At 46.2% G+C, this 19,209-nt stretch overlaps 1 protein-coding gene and 2 non-coding genes across 5 annotated transcripts in view; all 3 read left to right on the forward strand.

The window, feature by feature from the left end:
- SF3B3 (splicing factor 3b subunit 3) overlaps positions 1-19,209 on the forward strand; it is a 55,311-nt gene that overhangs the window by 3,852 nt on the left and 32,250 nt on the right. For all 3 annotated transcript variants that reach the window (XM_042860245.2, XM_005310121.5, XM_005310120.5), the window contains exons 3-11: positions 1,048-1,374; positions 2,517-2,689; positions 3,742-3,883; positions 4,980-5,092; positions 6,494-6,631; positions 7,910-8,013; positions 11,575-11,740; positions 12,554-12,649; positions 13,752-13,824. In XM_042860245.2, the coding sequence (XP_042716179.2) occupies positions 1,048-1,374; positions 2,517-2,689; positions 3,742-3,883; positions 4,980-5,092; positions 6,494-6,631; positions 7,910-8,013; positions 11,575-11,740; positions 12,554-12,649; positions 13,752-13,824 (1,332 nt within the window). The remainder of the gene's footprint in view (positions 1-1,047; positions 1,375-2,516; positions 2,690-3,741; positions 3,884-4,979; positions 5,093-6,493; positions 6,632-7,909; positions 8,014-11,574; positions 11,741-12,553; positions 12,650-13,751; positions 13,825-19,209) is intronic.
- Positions 1,762-1,841, forward strand: LOC112060517 (small nucleolar RNA SNORD111). Its single transcript, XR_002889818.1, has one exon. It is a non-coding gene; the product is annotated as a small nucleolar RNA SNORD111 (small nucleolar RNA).
- On the forward strand, positions 4,089-4,165 carry LOC112060518 (small nucleolar RNA SNORD111). Its single transcript, XR_002889819.1, has one exon. It is a non-coding gene; the product is annotated as a small nucleolar RNA SNORD111 (small nucleolar RNA).

The following is a 19,209-nucleotide window of genomic DNA, read 5'->3' on the forward strand; positions in this document are numbered from 1 at the left end:
TTCAGATCCTGGTTTTCTCACTGAGTTTGTGGGGGCTTAGTTAAATCATTTAAAAAAATAACCCCAACTATATATACAATATGATGGGGGCTAATTTAGCTACAACGAATCAGGAAAAAGATCTTGGAGTCATCGTGGATAGTTCTCTGAAGATGTCCACGCAGTGTGCAGAGGCGGTCAAAAAAGCAAACAGGATGTTAGGAAGCATTAAAAAGGGGATAGAGAATAAGATGGAGAATATATTATTACGCTTATATAAATGGATGGTACGCCCACATCTCGAATACTGCGTACAGTTGTCTCCTCATCTGGCACTAGAAAAGCTTCAGAGAAGGGCAACTAAAATGATTAGGGGTTTGGAACGGGTCCCATATGAGGAGAGAGTAAAGAGGCTAGGACTTTTCAGCTTGGAAAAGAGGAGACAAAGGGGGGATATGATAGAGGTCTATAAAATCATGAGTGATGTGGAGAAAGTAGATAAGGAAAAGTTATTTACTTATTCCCATAATTCAAGAACTAGGGGCCACCAAATGAAATTAATAGGCAGCAGGTTTAAAACAAATACAAGGAAGTTCTTCACACAGCGCACAGTCAACCTGTGGAACTCCTTGCCTGAGGAGGTTGTGAAGGCTAGGACTATAACAGGGTTTAAAAGAGAACTGTATAAATTCATGGAGGTTAAGTCCATTAATGGCTATTAGCCAGGATGGGTAAGGAGTGGTGTCCCTAGCCTCTGTTTGTCAGAGGGTGAAGATGGATGGCAAGAGAGAGATCAATTGATCATTACCTGTTAGGTTCACTCCCTCTGGGGCACCTGGCATTGGCCACTGTCGGTAGACAGGATACTGGGCTAGATGGACCCAGTACGGCCGTTCTTATGTTCTCTGTGCCTCAGTTTTCTGATCTATAAACTGGATACTTGGAATACTCTGGAGGTTGTGAGACTTGCTTTGGTGATTAATGTTTGAAAGACACTTTGAATTTCCTGGTTTTTACATCTCCTAACTTATAGTTGGTGATAAGTTTCTCATGACTTTGGCTTCTTAGGAACCAAACAACAGGAAATTGTTGTTTCCCGGGGGAAGATCCTGGAGTTGCTCCGCCCTGATCCCAACACAGGGAAAGTACACACCTTGCTGACAGTGGAAGTGTTTGGAGTCATTCGTTCCCTCATGGCCTTCAGACTGACAGGTGGAACCAAAGATTATATCGTGGTGGGTAGTGATTCGGGTCGCATCGTTATCCTGGAGTACCAGCCTTCCAAGAACATGTTTGAGAAGATTCACCAGGAAACCTTTGGCAAGAGTGGCTGTCGCAGAATCGTTCCTGGCCAGTTCTTGGCTGTGGACCCAAAGGGCCGTGCTGTCATGATCAGTAAGTCAATGGGGATCTGTACCGGCCCCTTAGTTGTAGTATTTGAAGAAATGAGTGGGGGAAGCTGGTTCTCCTTGGAATTGTTGCTTTGCCTTTTCCTTACTTCAAGGATGACCGTTTTTGCAGCCTGCTTCTCAGCTGTAGTCTCAAGTGCTTTTCATGCAGGCATTTCATTCAATTCCAGCCTTTGGAATGAAACGTCCAGGTGTTTGGAATTGTTCCTACCTATTGTCATGATTGCACAAATGAGTACCAAAAATTGGGCCAAAACAGTGTTGGAAAGAAACCTGCTCAGGTAGTGGTCAGCAAAGAACCCATTTGAGGATGATGATTGGAAAAAGGGAAGTTGGGATGCAGACAGCCCAGTCATGGTGCAGACAGCGTCCTCTGCCTGAAATGATGATATGAATTCATGTCTCTTCTCTGAGATTGCCTATGGAGACAACTGTGCATTTCTGATCAGGCCCTACAGGTATAAACGCTTAGATTATTCCACCTTTCAGGGTTTGCATTACCAGGCAGCTCAACAACTCTATTCTAGTGAAAATAATGACAAGACTGGCTTGGACGGAAGCTGCTTGCTTCCTTTTAACCTGAAGGTAGCATAGTGCAATTCACCTGTTATTCGGGGTGACAGCTGAGAGCAGGACTTGCTCAGTAAATGACTGTGCGCTGTGTATCAGCAAAGAAACACATACCTCAATTACAGTGCAGTTTGGGAGGGTTTCCATGGGACTGTTTCCCTTTCGTTGCATAGCTGCTACTCTTTCCTCATCTGTTAGCTACTGTGGCTGCATGTTTTGCCAAGAAGTTGGGCTCCTCAGGCAGATACTGCTGCAGATTTTTGCCTGCGAACTGAACATACCTTGAGTTGCGGCTTGCGTGAGTGGAGCTTAAAAAGGTCACCTGCACGGTTAACCCGTGCCCGAGTCACTGATTCATTCTGAAAGATTTTAAATACTGCAGTTAGGAAGCTGACATAAACTTAAGTGTGATAGGGAAATTATGGGACAAGATGTTACGTTTCTGTTTCCCTGCAAGGCTGTCAGTTGGCAGTTTTTGTGCAAAGGCTGGTGCCGGTGCAGTTGTCTTCAGCTTTGCGTCCCCAATCTAGGTATTTTATGCACTGTTGTTCCCTGCAGGTGCCATTGAGAAGCAGAAGCTGGTATACATCCTGAACAGAGATGCAGCTGCCCGGCTCACCATTTCTTCCCCACTGGAAGCCCACAAGGCCAACACCTTGGTCTACCACGTGGTGGGAGTCGATGTGGGGTTTGAAAACCCAATGTTTGCTTGTCTGGAGATGGACTATGAGGTAACCAGGGACGAGGTCCTTGTCTCTTACCCTACTCCCTCTGCTCAGCTAGCTCGGTCTCCTTCCTCTCTGTCCCTTCACCTAGTGTGTCCACTTATGCCAAGCCTTCTCTGCCGTGCTAGCTGTCTGGGACAACCTCCCTGGGTCTCTGCGCATTGACTGTCAGTCTCAGTTCCAGTCTTAGCTGAAATCCTCTTAATTGCTTGGTTCTTCTGTTACTAAACTGTGAACTACAGCCCTCAATGCTCTTTTTGTATTTTCGTCTCACTCTGGCCTTTGCACTTCATTCCAGTGCTACTGTTCATGTTTAGAACTGCCTCCCTCTGCTGCAGCAGTACCCCCCGCCCTTCACTCGCATTTCTCTTCCAAACACACTTCCCCTCTCAAGCTTTCAGTTAGCGATCCACCAGAATTACCGCCCCAGGTATAGCGGCATTGTCTGTAAACTCATTGAATCGGGAGTCCTCTCTCTTTAAGTTGTTACAGCACTGAGCATATTTCTGGTGTTCAGGAAATTAATAATGGTGGTGCATTTTGGGAGAGAATGTGCATGAATGATTTTATGCAAAATAAAATTGCATGTCGTAGTGTAACAACTATGCATTGTGGTTTAAAATGTGCCCTAGAATCTCTTCCGTCCCGCCATGGGGCTAGTGATACCATAGCTGGCAGCTAGGGGAACATTGAATATCAATGTAAGGTGTTTCTCAACATATCTAGCTGCAAAGGCAGCTGTTTTTACAGTTACATGTTGCAACTAACCAGCGCTGCCTATGTGTCTGCCTCTGACAATAATTCTACCCAGTTACTTCCCATTTGCTGCCTGTGGTCTTGATCCTTTGAGGTGCTGTGCCTTCAGCCTCCATTGACTTCAGTGGCAGTGGTGGATGCTGAACACTTTTCAAGATCGAGTCCTGTGTTATCTTTGAATTGCTGTTGTGGTTGTTAATGAGTATAACACCATTCCAGAGACTTCATAAGATTTCTTTTCCTTTAAATGTACAGATAATGTTGCTGGCTGTAGACAAAATATTTGTGCACTATTTTTCCAGGAAGCTGACAACGATCCAACTGGAGAAGCAGCAGCTAACACCCAACAGACCCTGACATTTTATGAGTTAGACCTGGGTTTGAACCACGTAGTTAGGAAATACAGTGAACCTTTGGAAGAGCATGGCAACTTCCTTATAACAGGTACTACCCTCCCCATTGCCAAGTCACTGCCCATTCTCCCAGCAAAAAGACAGGGGAGAACATATTGCACATTTGAAAGAGAAGCATTGGGGAGGGGGGTGTCATAACCTGAGCTGTTTTCCTGCTCTTTGTTGGGCCTGGAAGTCAGGTGAAAACTTCAAAATTCCATGTAGCACATGAGAATTTTTAGAGTTTGATTTTCTTGCAGCCTGAAGTGATGAGTTTTTCATGTCTCTTCTCTGAGATGTATCCTGGAGATAGCATTTCACTCTGATTGGGCTCTGAGGTGGAAGTATTTGAAGGCTTCCATTGGAAAAGGGTGTGGTTTAAAAAAAAAAAAAAGCTGGAGAATGAGTTTGCCAGCTGACAAAATAAACAAATGGAAATACAAACGGAGTGGTAGCTCCATGTGATCACAACTTGATTTCAGAGCAGTTATGGGCTAACCTTAAGGTTTGATTTTGGGGGTGGGACTTTGGCCTGCTCTGCTCATTGCAGAGGTTAGTTTGAAGTTTTAGAATCCAGATTCATTTGAAGACCGTGATTTATGGTACAGGTACCCAAAGGGTGTCCCAAAGGCTTAATGCTGACTGGGCTATTCTGCAGTTCACTGTATCTTATATGTGTCCTATGGATACTGTAGGCTAGTGGGCTCCAGGGCTCTGAACTCTCAGTTTGTGGTTTTTATTGCTGGTAATTTCAGTTTCTGAGAAGGAAGTACCGGGAGATCATGTGGGAACCTGCTTCTTGTGATTTGCAATAGCAGATAAATGCATGTCAGATACATGGGGTGACTGGCACGTTGCCAGTATGGTGCCTGAGCATCTCAAAGGTTTGGGTTCATTTATGGGACTGGGTGAGAGGTGTAAAAATGAAATATTAGGCAGTTGTTTATGACCCCCAAAGTTTCATTCTCCATCCCAAACTCTGCCTTATGCAGATACAGAAGCCTATGCTTGCAACCCTGGGTCTTCTCCACCATAAACTGAAGCAGGTGTAGATACATCTGAGAATATGGAGTGGAGATTATCCAGATTTCTTTTGAGCAACAGGGCTTTTTCTCTTCTCTTAATGAAGTTTCCATCTCATCCCTTAGTTCCTGGTGGCTCCGATGGTCCCAGCGGGGTGCTGATCTGTTCTGAAAATTACATCACCTACAAAAACTTCGGTGACCAGCCTGATATCAGATGTCCCATTCCCAGGAGAAGGGTGAGAATTTCATCTCATGCCCTGCTTTAGAGGCCTTTTCTCTAAACGTTCCACATGGACACTTAATATCAGCTTATTTGCAGGGAGGCTTTTGAGGAAGGTGGTGTGTAGTGATTGAAAGGCTGTGGAGGGAAAGCCTGCCTTACCAGCCAGTCATGTCATCTGTACGGGAAGGTTTTGGAGTTTGCCTGTAGTCTGACGTGATGGGTTGAGTTCATCTTGTCTCTGAGGTTTACCCTTGAGATAGTCCTTTCTCTCTTACCAGGCTCTGAGATGGCAGCACTGGTAGTATGAACCATGATTTATATGGCATGGTTGGAAATATTCACCCTAGTACATGAAGATGAATTCCACAGCTGCTCTGTTCCACTTCGTGCTGTTTCCTTTTAGAGGAGTGCATAAAAATAGCCATACTGGGTCAGACCAAAGGTCCATCTAGCCCAGTGTCCTGTCTTCTGACAGTGGCCAGTGCCAGTTACTTCAGAGGGAATGAACAGAATAGGGCAATTATAAAGTGATCCATCCCTTGTTATCCAGTCCCAGATTCTCGCAGTTGGAGGTTTGGGACACCCAGAGAATGCGGTTCCATCCCTCACCATCTCGGCTAATAGCCACTGATGGACCTGTCCTCCATGAACTTACTAATTCTTTTTTTGAACCCGTTATTCTTTTGGCCTTCGCAATATCCCTGGCAACGAGATCCCCAGTTTAACTGTGCGTTGTATGAAGAAGTACTTCCTTTTGTTTGTTTTAAACCACGGGTTCTCAAACTGGGGGTTGGGACCCCTCAGGGGGGTCGCGTGCTGTCAGCCTCCACCCCAAACCCCGCTTGTTCTCCAGCATTCATAATGGTGTTAAGTATATAAAAAAGTGTTTTTAATTTATTAGGGGGGGTGGCACTGAGAGGCTTGCTGTGTGAAAGGGGTCACCAGGACAAAAGTTTGAGAACCACTGTTTTAAACAAAGTAGGCTGTAGCTAGCTGACACTGTGTCGCTTGGGCAAATATGACCAAAGCCCCACACACAGCAGATGCCACAGGTCAGTTTTATATGGCTAGTGACCCTTGTGTACCACAATTGGTTTTGCAATGTGTGAGATTGTCTATCTGGGGGGAAAAGGGGTAGGAGGGAGAATACCTCACAGTTTTGGCTCTTCTGAAAAACGTCTGTCAGGAAGAATCAGCTTTCCTGAGAGCATTACGGATGAGTCAGGAGAACATTGGGAAGGGGTATGCTATGCACAAAACCCTTTCCAGATGCTATAGTCCCTCAAGCTTTCCCTTTTGCTAGGACCATTGATCAAGGGGAGTATATCCTGCCTTGCAGGGGAATGGCTTTGCTGAAAGGTGATCTTTCCACCTCCAACATTTATAAACCTCTGATTTATCTTCCCTGTGACAGAATGACTTGGATGACCCAGAGAGGGGTATGATTTTTGTCTGCTCTGCTACACACAAGACCAAATCCATGTTCTTCTTCCTGGCCCAGACAGAGCAGGGAGATATCTTCAAAATCACCCTAGAGACTGATGAAGACATGGTAGGTTGATTGAGGAGGAAGCTACTTTTACTTCTTGAAATATGTCCTTGAGAAGCTTTCCCATCATGCTGCATTTTCCCACTGTGATGATACTTAGTTTAAAGCATTTTCCCCTAATTCAAATGATTTTTAAGTTAGTCTCTAGCTGTGTGTAGAGATGAATGACTCTGCATCTACCCTATTAGCCGACAGCTGCCATAACTTGCTAGTTACCACGTGCGCAACACACAGACAGAAGGTGACAAGACTTAGGTTGCTAAGTCACATGGGCACTTTTAAAAATGTTACCCGTGGTCCCTGCTCCAAATCGCTTATTCCAAAATATAGCCCAGGAGATTCTACCACACAGTTCCCTAGGACAACAGATTCCAGAGTGCAATGATCCGTCTTGATCTGAGCGGCCATACTTGGCTGCACCTATGGATTGAGTATGGGGGTGCCTGCATCTGTTCAGTTTTATGCAAACTAGGTGCAGTCAGTTGGGCAGAGTTTGGCCATCCCATGTCACACAGCTTTTTCAGCTAAGATAACAAACTCTCCTTCTGAAACTAATAGGAAAAAATGAGAATTGCTTTGTGCTGCCAGTCACTGCTCCCCTGGCCATCCCGCCGCATCTCTGTGCTGCAGTGATCCCGTTTGTGGTCTCGGGGGGGAAAAAACGTCTGAAATGCCACTAACCCCCATTGCCTTTAACATGACAAACCCTTCCCAAAAGTGTCGTGATAGAAGACTGTGTTGGTTCAGTAGTTTAAGACTGGCCTCAGGCCTTTCATAGGAACCATCATGGCAACTTCAGGTCTGTCCAAACTGTAAGTGGCCATTCTAAGAGACGTCTCCCCAATCCTCTGAGTGAATGACGTGGATGCCAGGTGGGAGTTATCTCTTTCTTGGTAGGACTGCTGAACTTTTTCATGTCTCTTGTAAGCCTTGAACTCAGATTCCCATGCAAAATAACCTCAAGAGTAAAGCAGAAAGCCTGGGTTGTGTTTACGCTCAGAATGCCATCCAGTCTGAACTTGGGGAGTGAAGGCAGCTGCCCTAAACTATCGATAAGGCGAGCGCTCTTGACTGTGCTCCGTCACTGCTCATTTCCTTCCTCTGAAGGTAACTCCAAGGCAGTCTTGTAATAAACTACAATCCCAAATGCATCAGTTCCTGTATCTCTGAATGGGAAAGTGGGCTGCGCTTTTGTGTGTGAGGGGACATAGCCCATCTCCAGAGAGGGACTGAACTGAGCTGTCTCACTCACCGTTACTCCTTCCTCTCCGGTGCTTTCAGGTGACAGAGATCCGACTGAAGTATTTTGATACTGTTCCTGGGGCTGCTGCCATGTGTGTGCTGAAAACAGGGTTCCTCTTTGTGGCATCTGAGTTTGGAAACCAGTGAGTAAATCATTTCATTTCCTTCCTGTGCCCTGCTGAATGTTACTGGTACTCTCATTAGCATGACAGAGTGCTGTGGCCGTTGGTAGGCTGTGTAAAAAGACAGGGGCTCTCCCTTAACGAGCTGATGGTCTAACTTGTCCAAGTGCATTGACCACAGTTTTTAAGCCCATTCATGTATCCCGGAGAACCTCCTTGGTATTGATCGGCTTTGTGGAAGTGCTCGTAGATTGTCAGATCTTTGGGGCAGTGTGATGGTGCTACCCCGGGATACCCAGGATTGTGAGGCCTCTCTCTACCACCTGCCTTTAGCACCAGGGAGCCTTGTCTGTGCATGCCAGGGGTCAGCTCCCTGACTCCACCTTCCACAGGCAACATAATCACTCTCCTCTCAGCCTACACAGACTCCACTGTCTCTCGACAGATTAGCAATAGGCAAACTCCACCCCTTGAGCCCTCTGCGCCACTGGACACTCATGCAATTACCAGATCCACTGTTCCCAAAGGAACAATACACCCCAACTTCACTTTAGACTGTTCTGCTTAATTCACAGCACTTAGATTTTGTTATAGCGAAAAGAAGGATAAGTTTATTTAAGAAAGAACAGAGGTTAAGGGGGTAGAAGTATTGGAAACAGTTGGTTACACATCAAATAAAATCAACACGCATTCTGGAACCTAGAGTTAGTTAATAAGGTACTTTCCTGTCTAATAAAGTTTAGCTCACCCCATGTCTTTGTCACAGCGCTTCACAGCCCTAGTTGGCTATGATCCTCCATTCATAAGACATGCACGTTGGCAGCATGTCCCTTGGTGAAGGATCCAAGGCATACCTTAGTACCCCCACATAGACCCCTAAAATCCATTGTCTTCACTTATAGACAGGAGACACGCACACACACACCCATGCTGTTCTTGTTTTCCTGCAGCTTTTCCTCTCTTGAGATTTTGCAATCTTGATTAGCCTGGAGGCTCAGTATGCAAATAGATTACACAGCGCCAGACCGAGAGAGAAGTGTCTCTTTCATCTTGCTTGAAAGGAACCTCTTTATCCTAACTCTCAGATCTTAAGAACAGAATTTCCAGCATCTATACAAAACTCCTTAAATATTATCCGTGCAGGCATTTCACAGTGATGATGATGATGACTACTGAGCTATTGGCTTTTGGTAGACACCGTACGTGCCACCCTTTGGTGAATGAATTTGCACATACCAGACCAGGGGGGTGGGGTCCTGTACCCCCTATGCATCCCCTCTGTACCCTCAGCCAGTTAACACCAAGAGATCACAGGCAGGGGCTGTCTGTAGAGCACCCAGCGCCATGGGTTCCTGGACCAATTGAGGATTTTGAAGGATGGATGTTGGTGCATAGGAAGTGAGAAGCTGTTCCACACGTACTGCCAAGAGCAAATGCCTGGGCAGACAGTGACGGGAATTGGAAGCTTGTTTAAGCAGGTGTCTGATCAGTTTAGATTTTGCTGCTACCGGATGCTACCATCAGACACGTGTCCATCAATTAACTGTTTTTGTCATTGCTCATGGTAGTGAATTTTTACCTTAACTCCCTTTCATTGGTGTTTAGGTTTGTCAACTTTCTAATCGCACAAAAACTGAACACCCTTCCCCGCCCCTTCTCCGAGGCCCAGTCCCCGCCCACTCCATCCCCCTTCCCTCTGTCGCTCGCTCTCCCCCAGCCTCACTCATTTTCACTGGGCTGGGGCAGAGGGTTGGGGTGTGGTCTCTGGGGTGGGCCCAGGGTTTGGAATGCAGGAGGGGGCTCTGAGCTGGGGGATGGAGCCGAGGGGTTCGAAGTGTGGGAGGGGGCTCCAGGCTGAGGCAGGGGGTTCAGGTGTGGGAGGGAGTGTGGGCTCCGGACTGGGGGTGTGGGTTCCAATGTGGGGCTAGTAATGATGGGTTCAGGGTGTGGGAGGAGGCTCTGGGCTGGGACAGGGAGTTGGGGTGCGGAGGGGTGTGGCATGCGGGCTCCGGGAGGGAGTTTGGGGCAGGAGAGGGCTGGGGCAGGGGGTTGGAGTGCGGGCTCCGGGAGGGAGTTTGGGGCAGGAGGGGGCTGGGGCAGGGGGTTGGGATGCAGGAGGGGGTGCGGGCAGCAGGCTCCAGACGGCGCTTACCTTGGGGGGCTCCCTGGAAGCAGCGACATCTCCCTCAGCTCCTAGGCATGGGGGCAGCCAGGCAGCTCTGTGCAGTGTGCGCACTGCCCCTTCAGCTCCCATTGACCGCGGTTCCCATCCAATGGGAGCTGCAGAACCAGCACTCAGGGCGGGGCCAGCACGCGGAGCCCCCTGGCCGTCCCTCTGACTCAGAGCCAGAGGGACGTGTCGCCACTTCCGGCAGCCACACTGAGCCAGGTATGGAGCCTGCCAGCCCCGCCAACCGGACTTTTAATGGCCCGGTCAGTGGTGCTTATCGGAGTCGCCAGGGTCCCTTTTCGTCCGGGCTTTCCATCGAAAATCAGACACCCGGCAATCCTATTTGTTAGACCTGTGTACGCCTGTCAAAGGACCAAACCATGTGAGCTTGGAAATAGTCTCTAGTATCTTTGTGGCCCACTCTCAGAAGCAAATGCGACATTTTACCATGACTGGTTTTCTTTTTCAATAACGACACTAGTTATTCTTGCATAGTAGAAGTGCTGTCAAGCACTTTTGTTTCATGTTTTGATCAGCCTTTACAGATGTTATAACATGTAGGGGCATGTTCTCTGATGTCTTGAGTATTTAGGTTTTGTTTCTCTGTGTGGCCGATTAAAGGTTTTGTTTCAAAGTTTTGTTTGCTGTAACCTCTCTTGGTCCAGAGTTTTACAAGTGATCCTAAGTTGCACACACAAAATTCTGTGCATTTCCACACAGTTACCAGAGTTGTGTATGCAAATTTGGGGTTCCTGTTCATGTAGTTTAGTACCTGAGTTTCCAAACATGTCTTGCAAGTCTATGGTCAGCTCCTGTAGAGCCAACCAGCAGGTGGAGCTCTAGCCAACTAACAAAAGTCTAGCCGTTAGCTCTGAACAGAGCAAACCAGAGTAAAAAGAACACAAGAAACAATTCAATCTTTCTTTATGGATCTGTTTTCCTTATGTGTGCAAAACTTGCTTATTTTAATATTCTAGCTTATAAGACAGGGTAGCAGGTGATTTTTGAACACCTAGAAAATAGCATTTGTTCCTCCCTAAAACATTCAGACTCAGGTGTTAGCCAGCGATCTTGGTCTTCAAAGATTTAATCATTTAGCTCTTCCTGCTATGAGACAGGAAAATCTAGGCGCCAGGAGTGGGGTGAGCACTGAGCTGTCCAGAGTCTTCTGCCAAAAACAATGATAAAGAAGGAAGTCAGAACCGGGCAAGAGCTTTGAAAATAGCCCCTAACTCTTTGCCACTCCTTCCTCTCCCCAAGAAAACAATCCCTCCAGGTGAGAGTTGAAGTAGCTAAGTGTTCTGTGGAAACAGTACTAGTTCTCACTCACCCTTCACCCACACTGAATGCATGGCTGAACTGTAGCTGTAGTCTGCTCTGACTATGCTGTTGTTCTTGCCTTGTGTCTGAAGTTACCTGTACCAGATAGCCCATCTGGGAGACGATGACGAGGAGCCGGAGTTCTCCTCCGCCATGCCCCTGGAGGAAGGAGACACTTTCTTTTTCCAGCCACGACCACTCAAGAACCTGGTGTTGGTGGATGAGCTGGACAGTCTGTCTCCTATCTTGTTTTGTCAGGTATGTCATCATCTGTGAACACATGGTCCTCCCCTTTCCCACCAACCTGCCCTCTGGAGATGTAGGGCCATTACAATTGTGTAACCACAGAAGCAGATCAGTGTATCATCCATTGTGCTGCTAAGCCAGTTGGTCTTTGAGGTGCCTTACAGAAGTGGAAACTCTTTTCAGGGAATCCGCTTAAAATGGAGAAAGAAAAGCACAAGTAATGATCTCATTTCAGTCTTGCTCTGGTTATTGCCAGAGTGTGACAGAGCTGCAAGCACTGACAGAAAGGTGGGTTCGCTAAATCCTGAACCCTGGGGGAAAATGACAAGGTGTAAAGCTAAATCTCAGGATACGGATGTTTGCTGAAAGGATTATTACCATTCATCAGCTCCATCAGGGGTACATATATACACCTCAACCCCGAGAGAACACGCGTTTGGATAGAACGTAGTAAAGCAGTGCTCCGGGGGGGCTGCGCACTCTGTCGGATCAAAGCAAGTTCGATATAACGCGGTGAGATTTTTTGGCTCCCAAGGACAGCGCTATATCGGGGTAGAGGTGTACCTGGTGTTTGGAAATGGGGTGCAATGCACCAGCCCAGTGCTCGCCCTCTAGCATGACTGTTAGACAAGGCCTTGTGTATTCTGCAGCAAACTTGACCTAAATTTTGTGGTTCTCCAGTGCAGCAGACAGGATGTTCTGTGACAGCGTCAGTTACGTTAAAGTACTGAAACTTCGTTCAGAAAGCAGATTACAGGGCAAACGTTTGAGGGTTTTAGTTCGTCTCCTTGTACATGTTGTGTGACCCACTGTTCCTCTGTGCAGATAGCGGATCTGGCGAATGAAGATACACCCCAGTTATATGTGGCCTGTGGACGGGGACCTCGGTCATCTCTGAGGGTCCTAAGGCACGGACTTGAGGTAAGATCCCCAGAGGCAGCTCCAGAAATCCACAACAGGAATGTGGAGTTGCCCTTCTTGAATTTATGGCGGGGTGCTCATGATGGCACTGTAATTAAACAATCTGTCCTTGGTGCAACTCTTGAAAGGCTTTGTTCTTTTACCCTTTTCTACCAAAGTCCCTGTGTAAATGTAATTTCTTCTTCAGACTCTACAATCAGTCCCTGTTGTCCAGTCATGAGGGTTGTGGTGCTGGAGTGTACAGGAGTGATACCCATAGGTTTTCCATTGACCTACTACCCTGTAATCCCTGAATGTGATCATTTTAGGCGTGTGAACAAATGGAATTAAGAGAGACAAGCTAGGTGGGGGACCAACTTCGGCTGGTGAGAGAGATAAGCTTTTGAGCTTTGCAGCGTTCTTTAGGTCTGAGAGAGGTGCTCAGAGTGCCACAGCTATATACAAAGTGGGACAGACTATTAAGCATAAGGGGTTAACGCTTTTTGCCGGCAACTATTTAAAATGAAGTAGGCAATTAACATCTCTGCAGACCTAGGACAAAGGAGAGTTAGTGGGTTACAGAGTGTTGTAAGGTGCAACATGTCTTAACTCCCACCTTGTATGTAGCTGTGACGCTCTGAGCACCTTTCGCAGAGTTGAAGAATTGCTCTGTGTAGCTCGAAAGCCTCTCTCACCAACATACCCACCTTGTGTCTCCCGTATCTTGGGACCAACCCAGCTACCCTAGCATGCAAACAATGTATGGAATTGATATTCTTCCCCAGAGATTCTCTGGGTCCTTCTCTGATCCCTAACTCCCCATCTGGTGGAACCCAGGTCACAGCCACTGTCCTGGCCAAGAATGGATGGACCAAGCCGCTCAGCCTGCGGTATCACTTCATGAGATGACATGAGTCACTTTTCTCTCTGTGTCTGGTGTGCTGAAGATTTTCCCTCAACAACATTTCTAGTCCAGGGAGTGAGAGTGGGAACTGAGAACTGCCCTGGGTAGCTGTGCAGACCATTAACCGCTAGTCACTGTAATGCTTCAGTGTTTGACTGGGGTAAACATCTGTTCATCTGAACCTGTTTTCAAAGGAACCCTGCTCTTATTTCCTATTAGGTGTCTGAAATGGCCGTCTCAGAGCTGCCTGGTAACCCCAATGCTGTTTGGACTGTGAGGAGACACATTGAAGGTACATCATCCTTCCCTCAAGCACAGACTAAAACGATCTGTATTGTCCAAGGGCACAGAAAGGGTGCTAAGTAATGCTGCAGTATGCTCTCCATAACAGCTAGCTGTTCTGATCCAGCTGCCCTGTCTGCACGGTGCAAGATGTGTGCAAAGACCCAGACATGCTCCGTGTCCAGAAACTACCTTTGGCTTCCCCAAAATCGTTACTCTTCCCATTTCATTGGAAAGGAAGCATCCAGTATGTGTGGTAGGCAGCAGCATCCGTCTCCAGCGTGCTGCTCCTGGTATGCATTCCCAGTTGGATGCAGCTGGACTCAGTGCTAGGTGCAAATGAAGCCAATCTGAGTTCCAGGGGTTCTGGCTTTAATTAGTGTCAATGGCAGCACACCTGCTCGTGGTGGAGAGAGGGGTGTGGTGCACAGTTGTGTTTTACACACACTTAGTGGTAACTGCAGTAGGGTTGTCTCTGTAGGCCAGTAGGAGGCATATCCAGAAAAAGGCAGATAAGAATACACCTGCCTAAGGCTTTGATTTGTAATACTTCTGCACCTGCTAATCTGCAAAAGGTGGCTAATGCTCTGGGGTAGACAGCATTTCCCAGCCAGACACCCAGCAGAGTGTGCAGGGGGACCAGTGCCAAGGGAGCGCTAGATGCAAACAGCAGCACAAAGCATAAGTTTTTCATTCAGCTGAAACAATGGACTCATTTTATTAAAACAGAGGAATACAACCCCCTCTTTGGGGTGAGATTAGAGCTCTTCAGAAATACCTTGGTTGCTAGCACTACCCCCTTGAAGGCCTGAAGTGAAGCTATTGCAAGTGCTGATAGACTCCCTTCTAGGTTATTTGTAGAGGATTTCACTAGCGCTGCTTACATGAGTTCTGTGTTGCAGTGCCTAGCAGAGCCAGCATGCTGGCATGGAGGCGTCACTCTGCTGCTGGGACACAGCCTCTCGTAAGCAGCCTTAGTGAGTGGCATGTCTCTTGCATTGGGCTCAGCGTTCTTTAGGAACTTCTGCCCTGGCTGTGGAATTCACTTCCTGTTGGAACTGGTTCCAGTTTATTTCCCCGACTCTTCAGGACTTTGGAGTACAGCTTAAGTTGAGCGACATGAAAAGAACTAAACAGGAAATGCCTGCAAGCTCCCCAGTGATAATCGGGTCAAGGATAGAGCATTCCAGGTCTCCAGAGTGCTGTTGATACCGGGCTTGCTCATCCTCAGAAATTGGAAGCCAAGAAAGATTCCAGTTTGGCTACCACAAACCCAAGCTACTGGATGCTCTAGAAATGAGGTGTCTCTAGAATGCACGAACACTCCACAGAGTAATGGATAGCTGGTGCCTCATCCTACCACATTGACTGCTCTTGAATGCATCTTCCGTGTCTGGGGCAGCCAGAGGATCACGTTAGCTACTTGTCAGGAGACTATGGGTCATGGCTACGTTTACATACAATGGACCAGAATACCACCCACTCCACCCCAGCCCCCACTCTTACTCCAGAACTGTAGCCCAGAGATACTGCCGGTTCCAGTTTACAATCATTCCTCTTGATCCATGCAAACGAGGCTGGACTCTGTGGGCTCCATGAGCAGCATTTCTCTTTTAAAGATGAGGGCAGCCACATTTGGGCACAATTGTTCGTTCAGCAGTCTATAAAACTGATCCCCAAATTGTAGCAATTTGTCTTTTCAGCTAGTTTTACTGGGTTTAACCAAAGAGAACGCAGCACCCTTTAAAATGTGCATCTCCTCTTGAAACTGTACAGAAGTGTCGCTGTCTGAGGGCTTTTGGTTTGTCTGTAATGCCTGTTATCTGGCTCTGACCAGGTACCAAATTGAATCTCTCTGCCACAACATGCACATGCTGGGAGGTTTCTGCAAGCACATACTGGTTTGCAGCCTTCAAGGCAAATACTAACCCTGGCTGGTACGTGGTGATACACACTACCAATACCAAGCCTCTTTTTCTCTTCCACAGGTGGCTGGTGGTGGAGGTGCTGATCACCACAGGTGTGTACCTACTGCTAGGGGCTACTGTGCTGTCTCGCAGGTTACCCAGAGAGAAATGCAGTCTTGAGGCTACTTTTATGCTGAGCTTTACAGTAAATGAATTCCAGAAGTATTTGTGCAGTTGGAAATCTTTATATTTGTACTGTCTGCCCCAAACCTTCATTGTATGGCTGGGGATCAGAAAGCAGCTCTTTGAATCCCCATCCCCTCCCAGGATCCTTTGGGAACAAGTAGTGACTGTAACTTTAAAATCTTTGTCAGCTTTCACTAAATCTAAACCAGGATATTGCTAGCTAAGCATTCCTATAATTGCGTTAGGTGGGCTTTCCCCTTGGATTTGCTTCCAAACTGACCATGCAAAACCCCAAGAGGAGGCCAGTGAAAGATGAGCACGTTGAGTGTGTATATTTAGAGACTGCTTTGACACAGGAGTTGCCATGTAAATAAGGGAGTGTATCTATGTATTTGAATGGCGAGGTAGACCTGAGGCAAACTGGACACTCCTTTTTAACTGAATCAATATGAAGGTCCAGGGATTCAGAGAACAAGGTAGCCTATAATTCCTACCACAGAAATATCCCTGAGCTCTAACCTATGAGTGGGGCTTCCCAGGGAAATGTGGTGTATTGGGACTTGATCCCAGAGTCTCCATGAAATTGCATGTTCTCTGGGGCTTCTTTTTTACTACTGTTCCATCTGCACCTCCTAAAAATCGGCGTACTGCTGTGCTGTGTTGTTGTGCTCATCCATTCACACGCTCGCTGATCTCCCCACTTCCTTCTAGCGTTTATACTGAGCTTTGTGGCAGTGTGTAGAAGTTAGATTAAAGGCACAGATTGGTTTGCTAGGAAGGAATTTTAATAGACAAACTCAAATAGAATGTTTTATTAATAACGTATAAGATCGTAGTAGAAAGTACTGTGCCTAAAGTCTGCCATTTTTTATAAGTCAGATTCATGAAGCTACAGAAAATATGCTATCTGGAAACTGGAGATGGAATCCAGCTGAGACTCTTCTGAAATATCAAAATATTTTTCTCTGTTTACTAGTCCTGTTCTTGAAAGGAGGCAACTGAGATAATTATAGCAGTAGTAGGCATCTCTGACCTTTTATATATGCATACAGAATAATACATCTCCAGTTAGAACTCCAGCCAGTAGGATTTTCTCTACACTGGATTGTACTGTGTTAAATAGAAATTTTTCTTATGGGTGGAAAAAAAAGCCCTTTATTCTAATACTGTATTTTTCCATGTGCCTCAGAAACCTAGTTCCAGTTAACTTCTGTACAGTCTAAAGCAAAATTGATAAGCAGGAATCCTGATGAATGCATTTTATTCATTTATTTCATGCTGCTAAATCATGCCCTTTATTTCAAAGGTTCCAATGGAGGGACAATAAACAGCCATACAACAGTTCAGGCAAAAACATTTTATCTGTAATGGGACATGAATTCATTGAACACTCCAGTATAATGTGAGATTCTAGTTACTTCATCAAATTATAGAGTAAATCAGTACACAGAAAAATCTATAAGTAAGTAATAATGATCAAACAGGAATTTGATTTCGAACAGGACTCTCTTTCAGCTGTTGCTTTCAGATGGGAGCAGAGTTCTTTCTGTCTTGCTCCTAATCACACAGCTGCTGGGAGATAGTCATGTGTCTCACTGGTAGCCCCCTTGCAAAAAGCAACAGCCCTGTAGGTGGCTAAAAAGTGACAGGGATTTTCAAAATTTGCTCTTGAAAATGCATGTTTCAGTTTATCCTTTGACAGTGTTTGTATAGATCAGTAACTATTCAGCAGTCTGAATGATGGCTGGCTTCTGGAACTTCCTTTGAAGGAAGTTGGTCTAGGTTTCCAGTGATTAAGAATGAATAAGGCTTTCAGGTGATGGTGTCCACTCTAGTGGAAGTAACCAGCATATATTAACGAGGGTTCTGTAAAACCAGTAACATCTACTTTTAAAGATCACAATAACAGTGCTATTATTAGACCATTGCATACCTGAAAAGGATTTTAATCTTTTAATTGCCATTCACTGTCAAAGAATTCCATCCTTAGGGTCTGACCCTGCGATGTGATCTATCCCAGTGGGGACTTATACACACACAGAGTCTCCCTGAAGGCAGTGGAGATCTGCAGGGTCTACCTCCATGAGTCACATTGCAGGATCAGAGCCAGAGTCACCTAATAGACTAGTAATTGATGTTAGTAATCTTGCAGCCCAAGATGGGATGGCTTTAGTTCTATTAAGACCTTCAGTATGGTGATGACAAAGCTGTGGTCTCTGTGCCGGGTATTGGTCAGTAAAATGTGCATATTTTAAGCTGTATGTAAGAGACTTTTCTCCCCCAAGTGCGATACAACAGGTTTTGCAACACCTGTCTGTCCGAACAGATGGGGGAGAGGAGTGACAACTTGCTGAACCATTTCAACTAACCAGTCGGGCCTTCAAAAATAACATGTGGCCTAGCTGTAGATTGACAACATGTTCGGGACTGGCCCCTGTAAGCCACTGCCCAGCATTTGCTGGCATCCTGAATTAAATCTAAGAATGTCCTGTATTTTATTGCATGTTTAAGAATTGATCTGCTACTTATCCATCTCCTGTTCACATGCTGATCATGGGAAATACTGATCAATGGATAAAGATCAGGACAGAGAGAAAACTCTTGGCCCTCTCGAAGTGTTCTTGTGTCATACTGTGATAAATAGGTCTGTAAACACTTCGCAGTGTGCTGAGCGAAACAGATTTTTCATAGGTAAGAAATGGCACTTACTGCCAGCAGTGTCAGCACTCTAGAGGAGTTGAGTTGTTTATCTGGGACAGTCTGGTTTCTACATCAAAGCTCCTGGCTCCATTTCCCCAGTGGGGTTGATGAGTTTTATATTTATCCAGCTGTATTTCATTGTAGGAAGATTTCTTGTTTTATTTAATACATTTGTTTAAAAACTTCCTGTTAGTTTCCTACCATGACAAGTGCTGGGAAAGCCTGGGACTGGAGCAGATGTGAGCTTCCTCTTCTCCCCATCCAAACCTCCTGCCTGCACTCCCTTGCTTTTTCTTCTGAGTCCTACTAGCAGAGGCTGGGAATGGTGTAGCTCCTCCACCTCCAAAGCACTGTGCCTGCAGCTGCACCCAGTGGGAGAGGCTGGCAATGAAGGCTAAATGCAACATTCCTACCGTGTTCTAGTGAGAGCAGAGGCAGGTGTTTATCGAGAGCCCCTAACAGTCACCACTCATTCGCCCGTAGAGCCCATAAAGATGGCTACATAAATGTAAGGTTGTTTAGCAACTCCTGGACAAGGCTGGAGCTAGGGGTAGTGAGAAGGGCCTCCAAGACAATGCTCTTCTGACATTGTCTATATTCTA

The sequence above is a fragment of the Chrysemys picta genome, chromosome 14, assembly GCF_011386835.1.
Source record: "Chrysemys picta bellii isolate R12L10 chromosome 14, ASM1138683v2, whole genome shotgun sequence".
Classification (NCBI taxonomy): domain Eukaryota; kingdom Metazoa; phylum Chordata; order Testudines; family Emydidae; genus Chrysemys; species Chrysemys picta.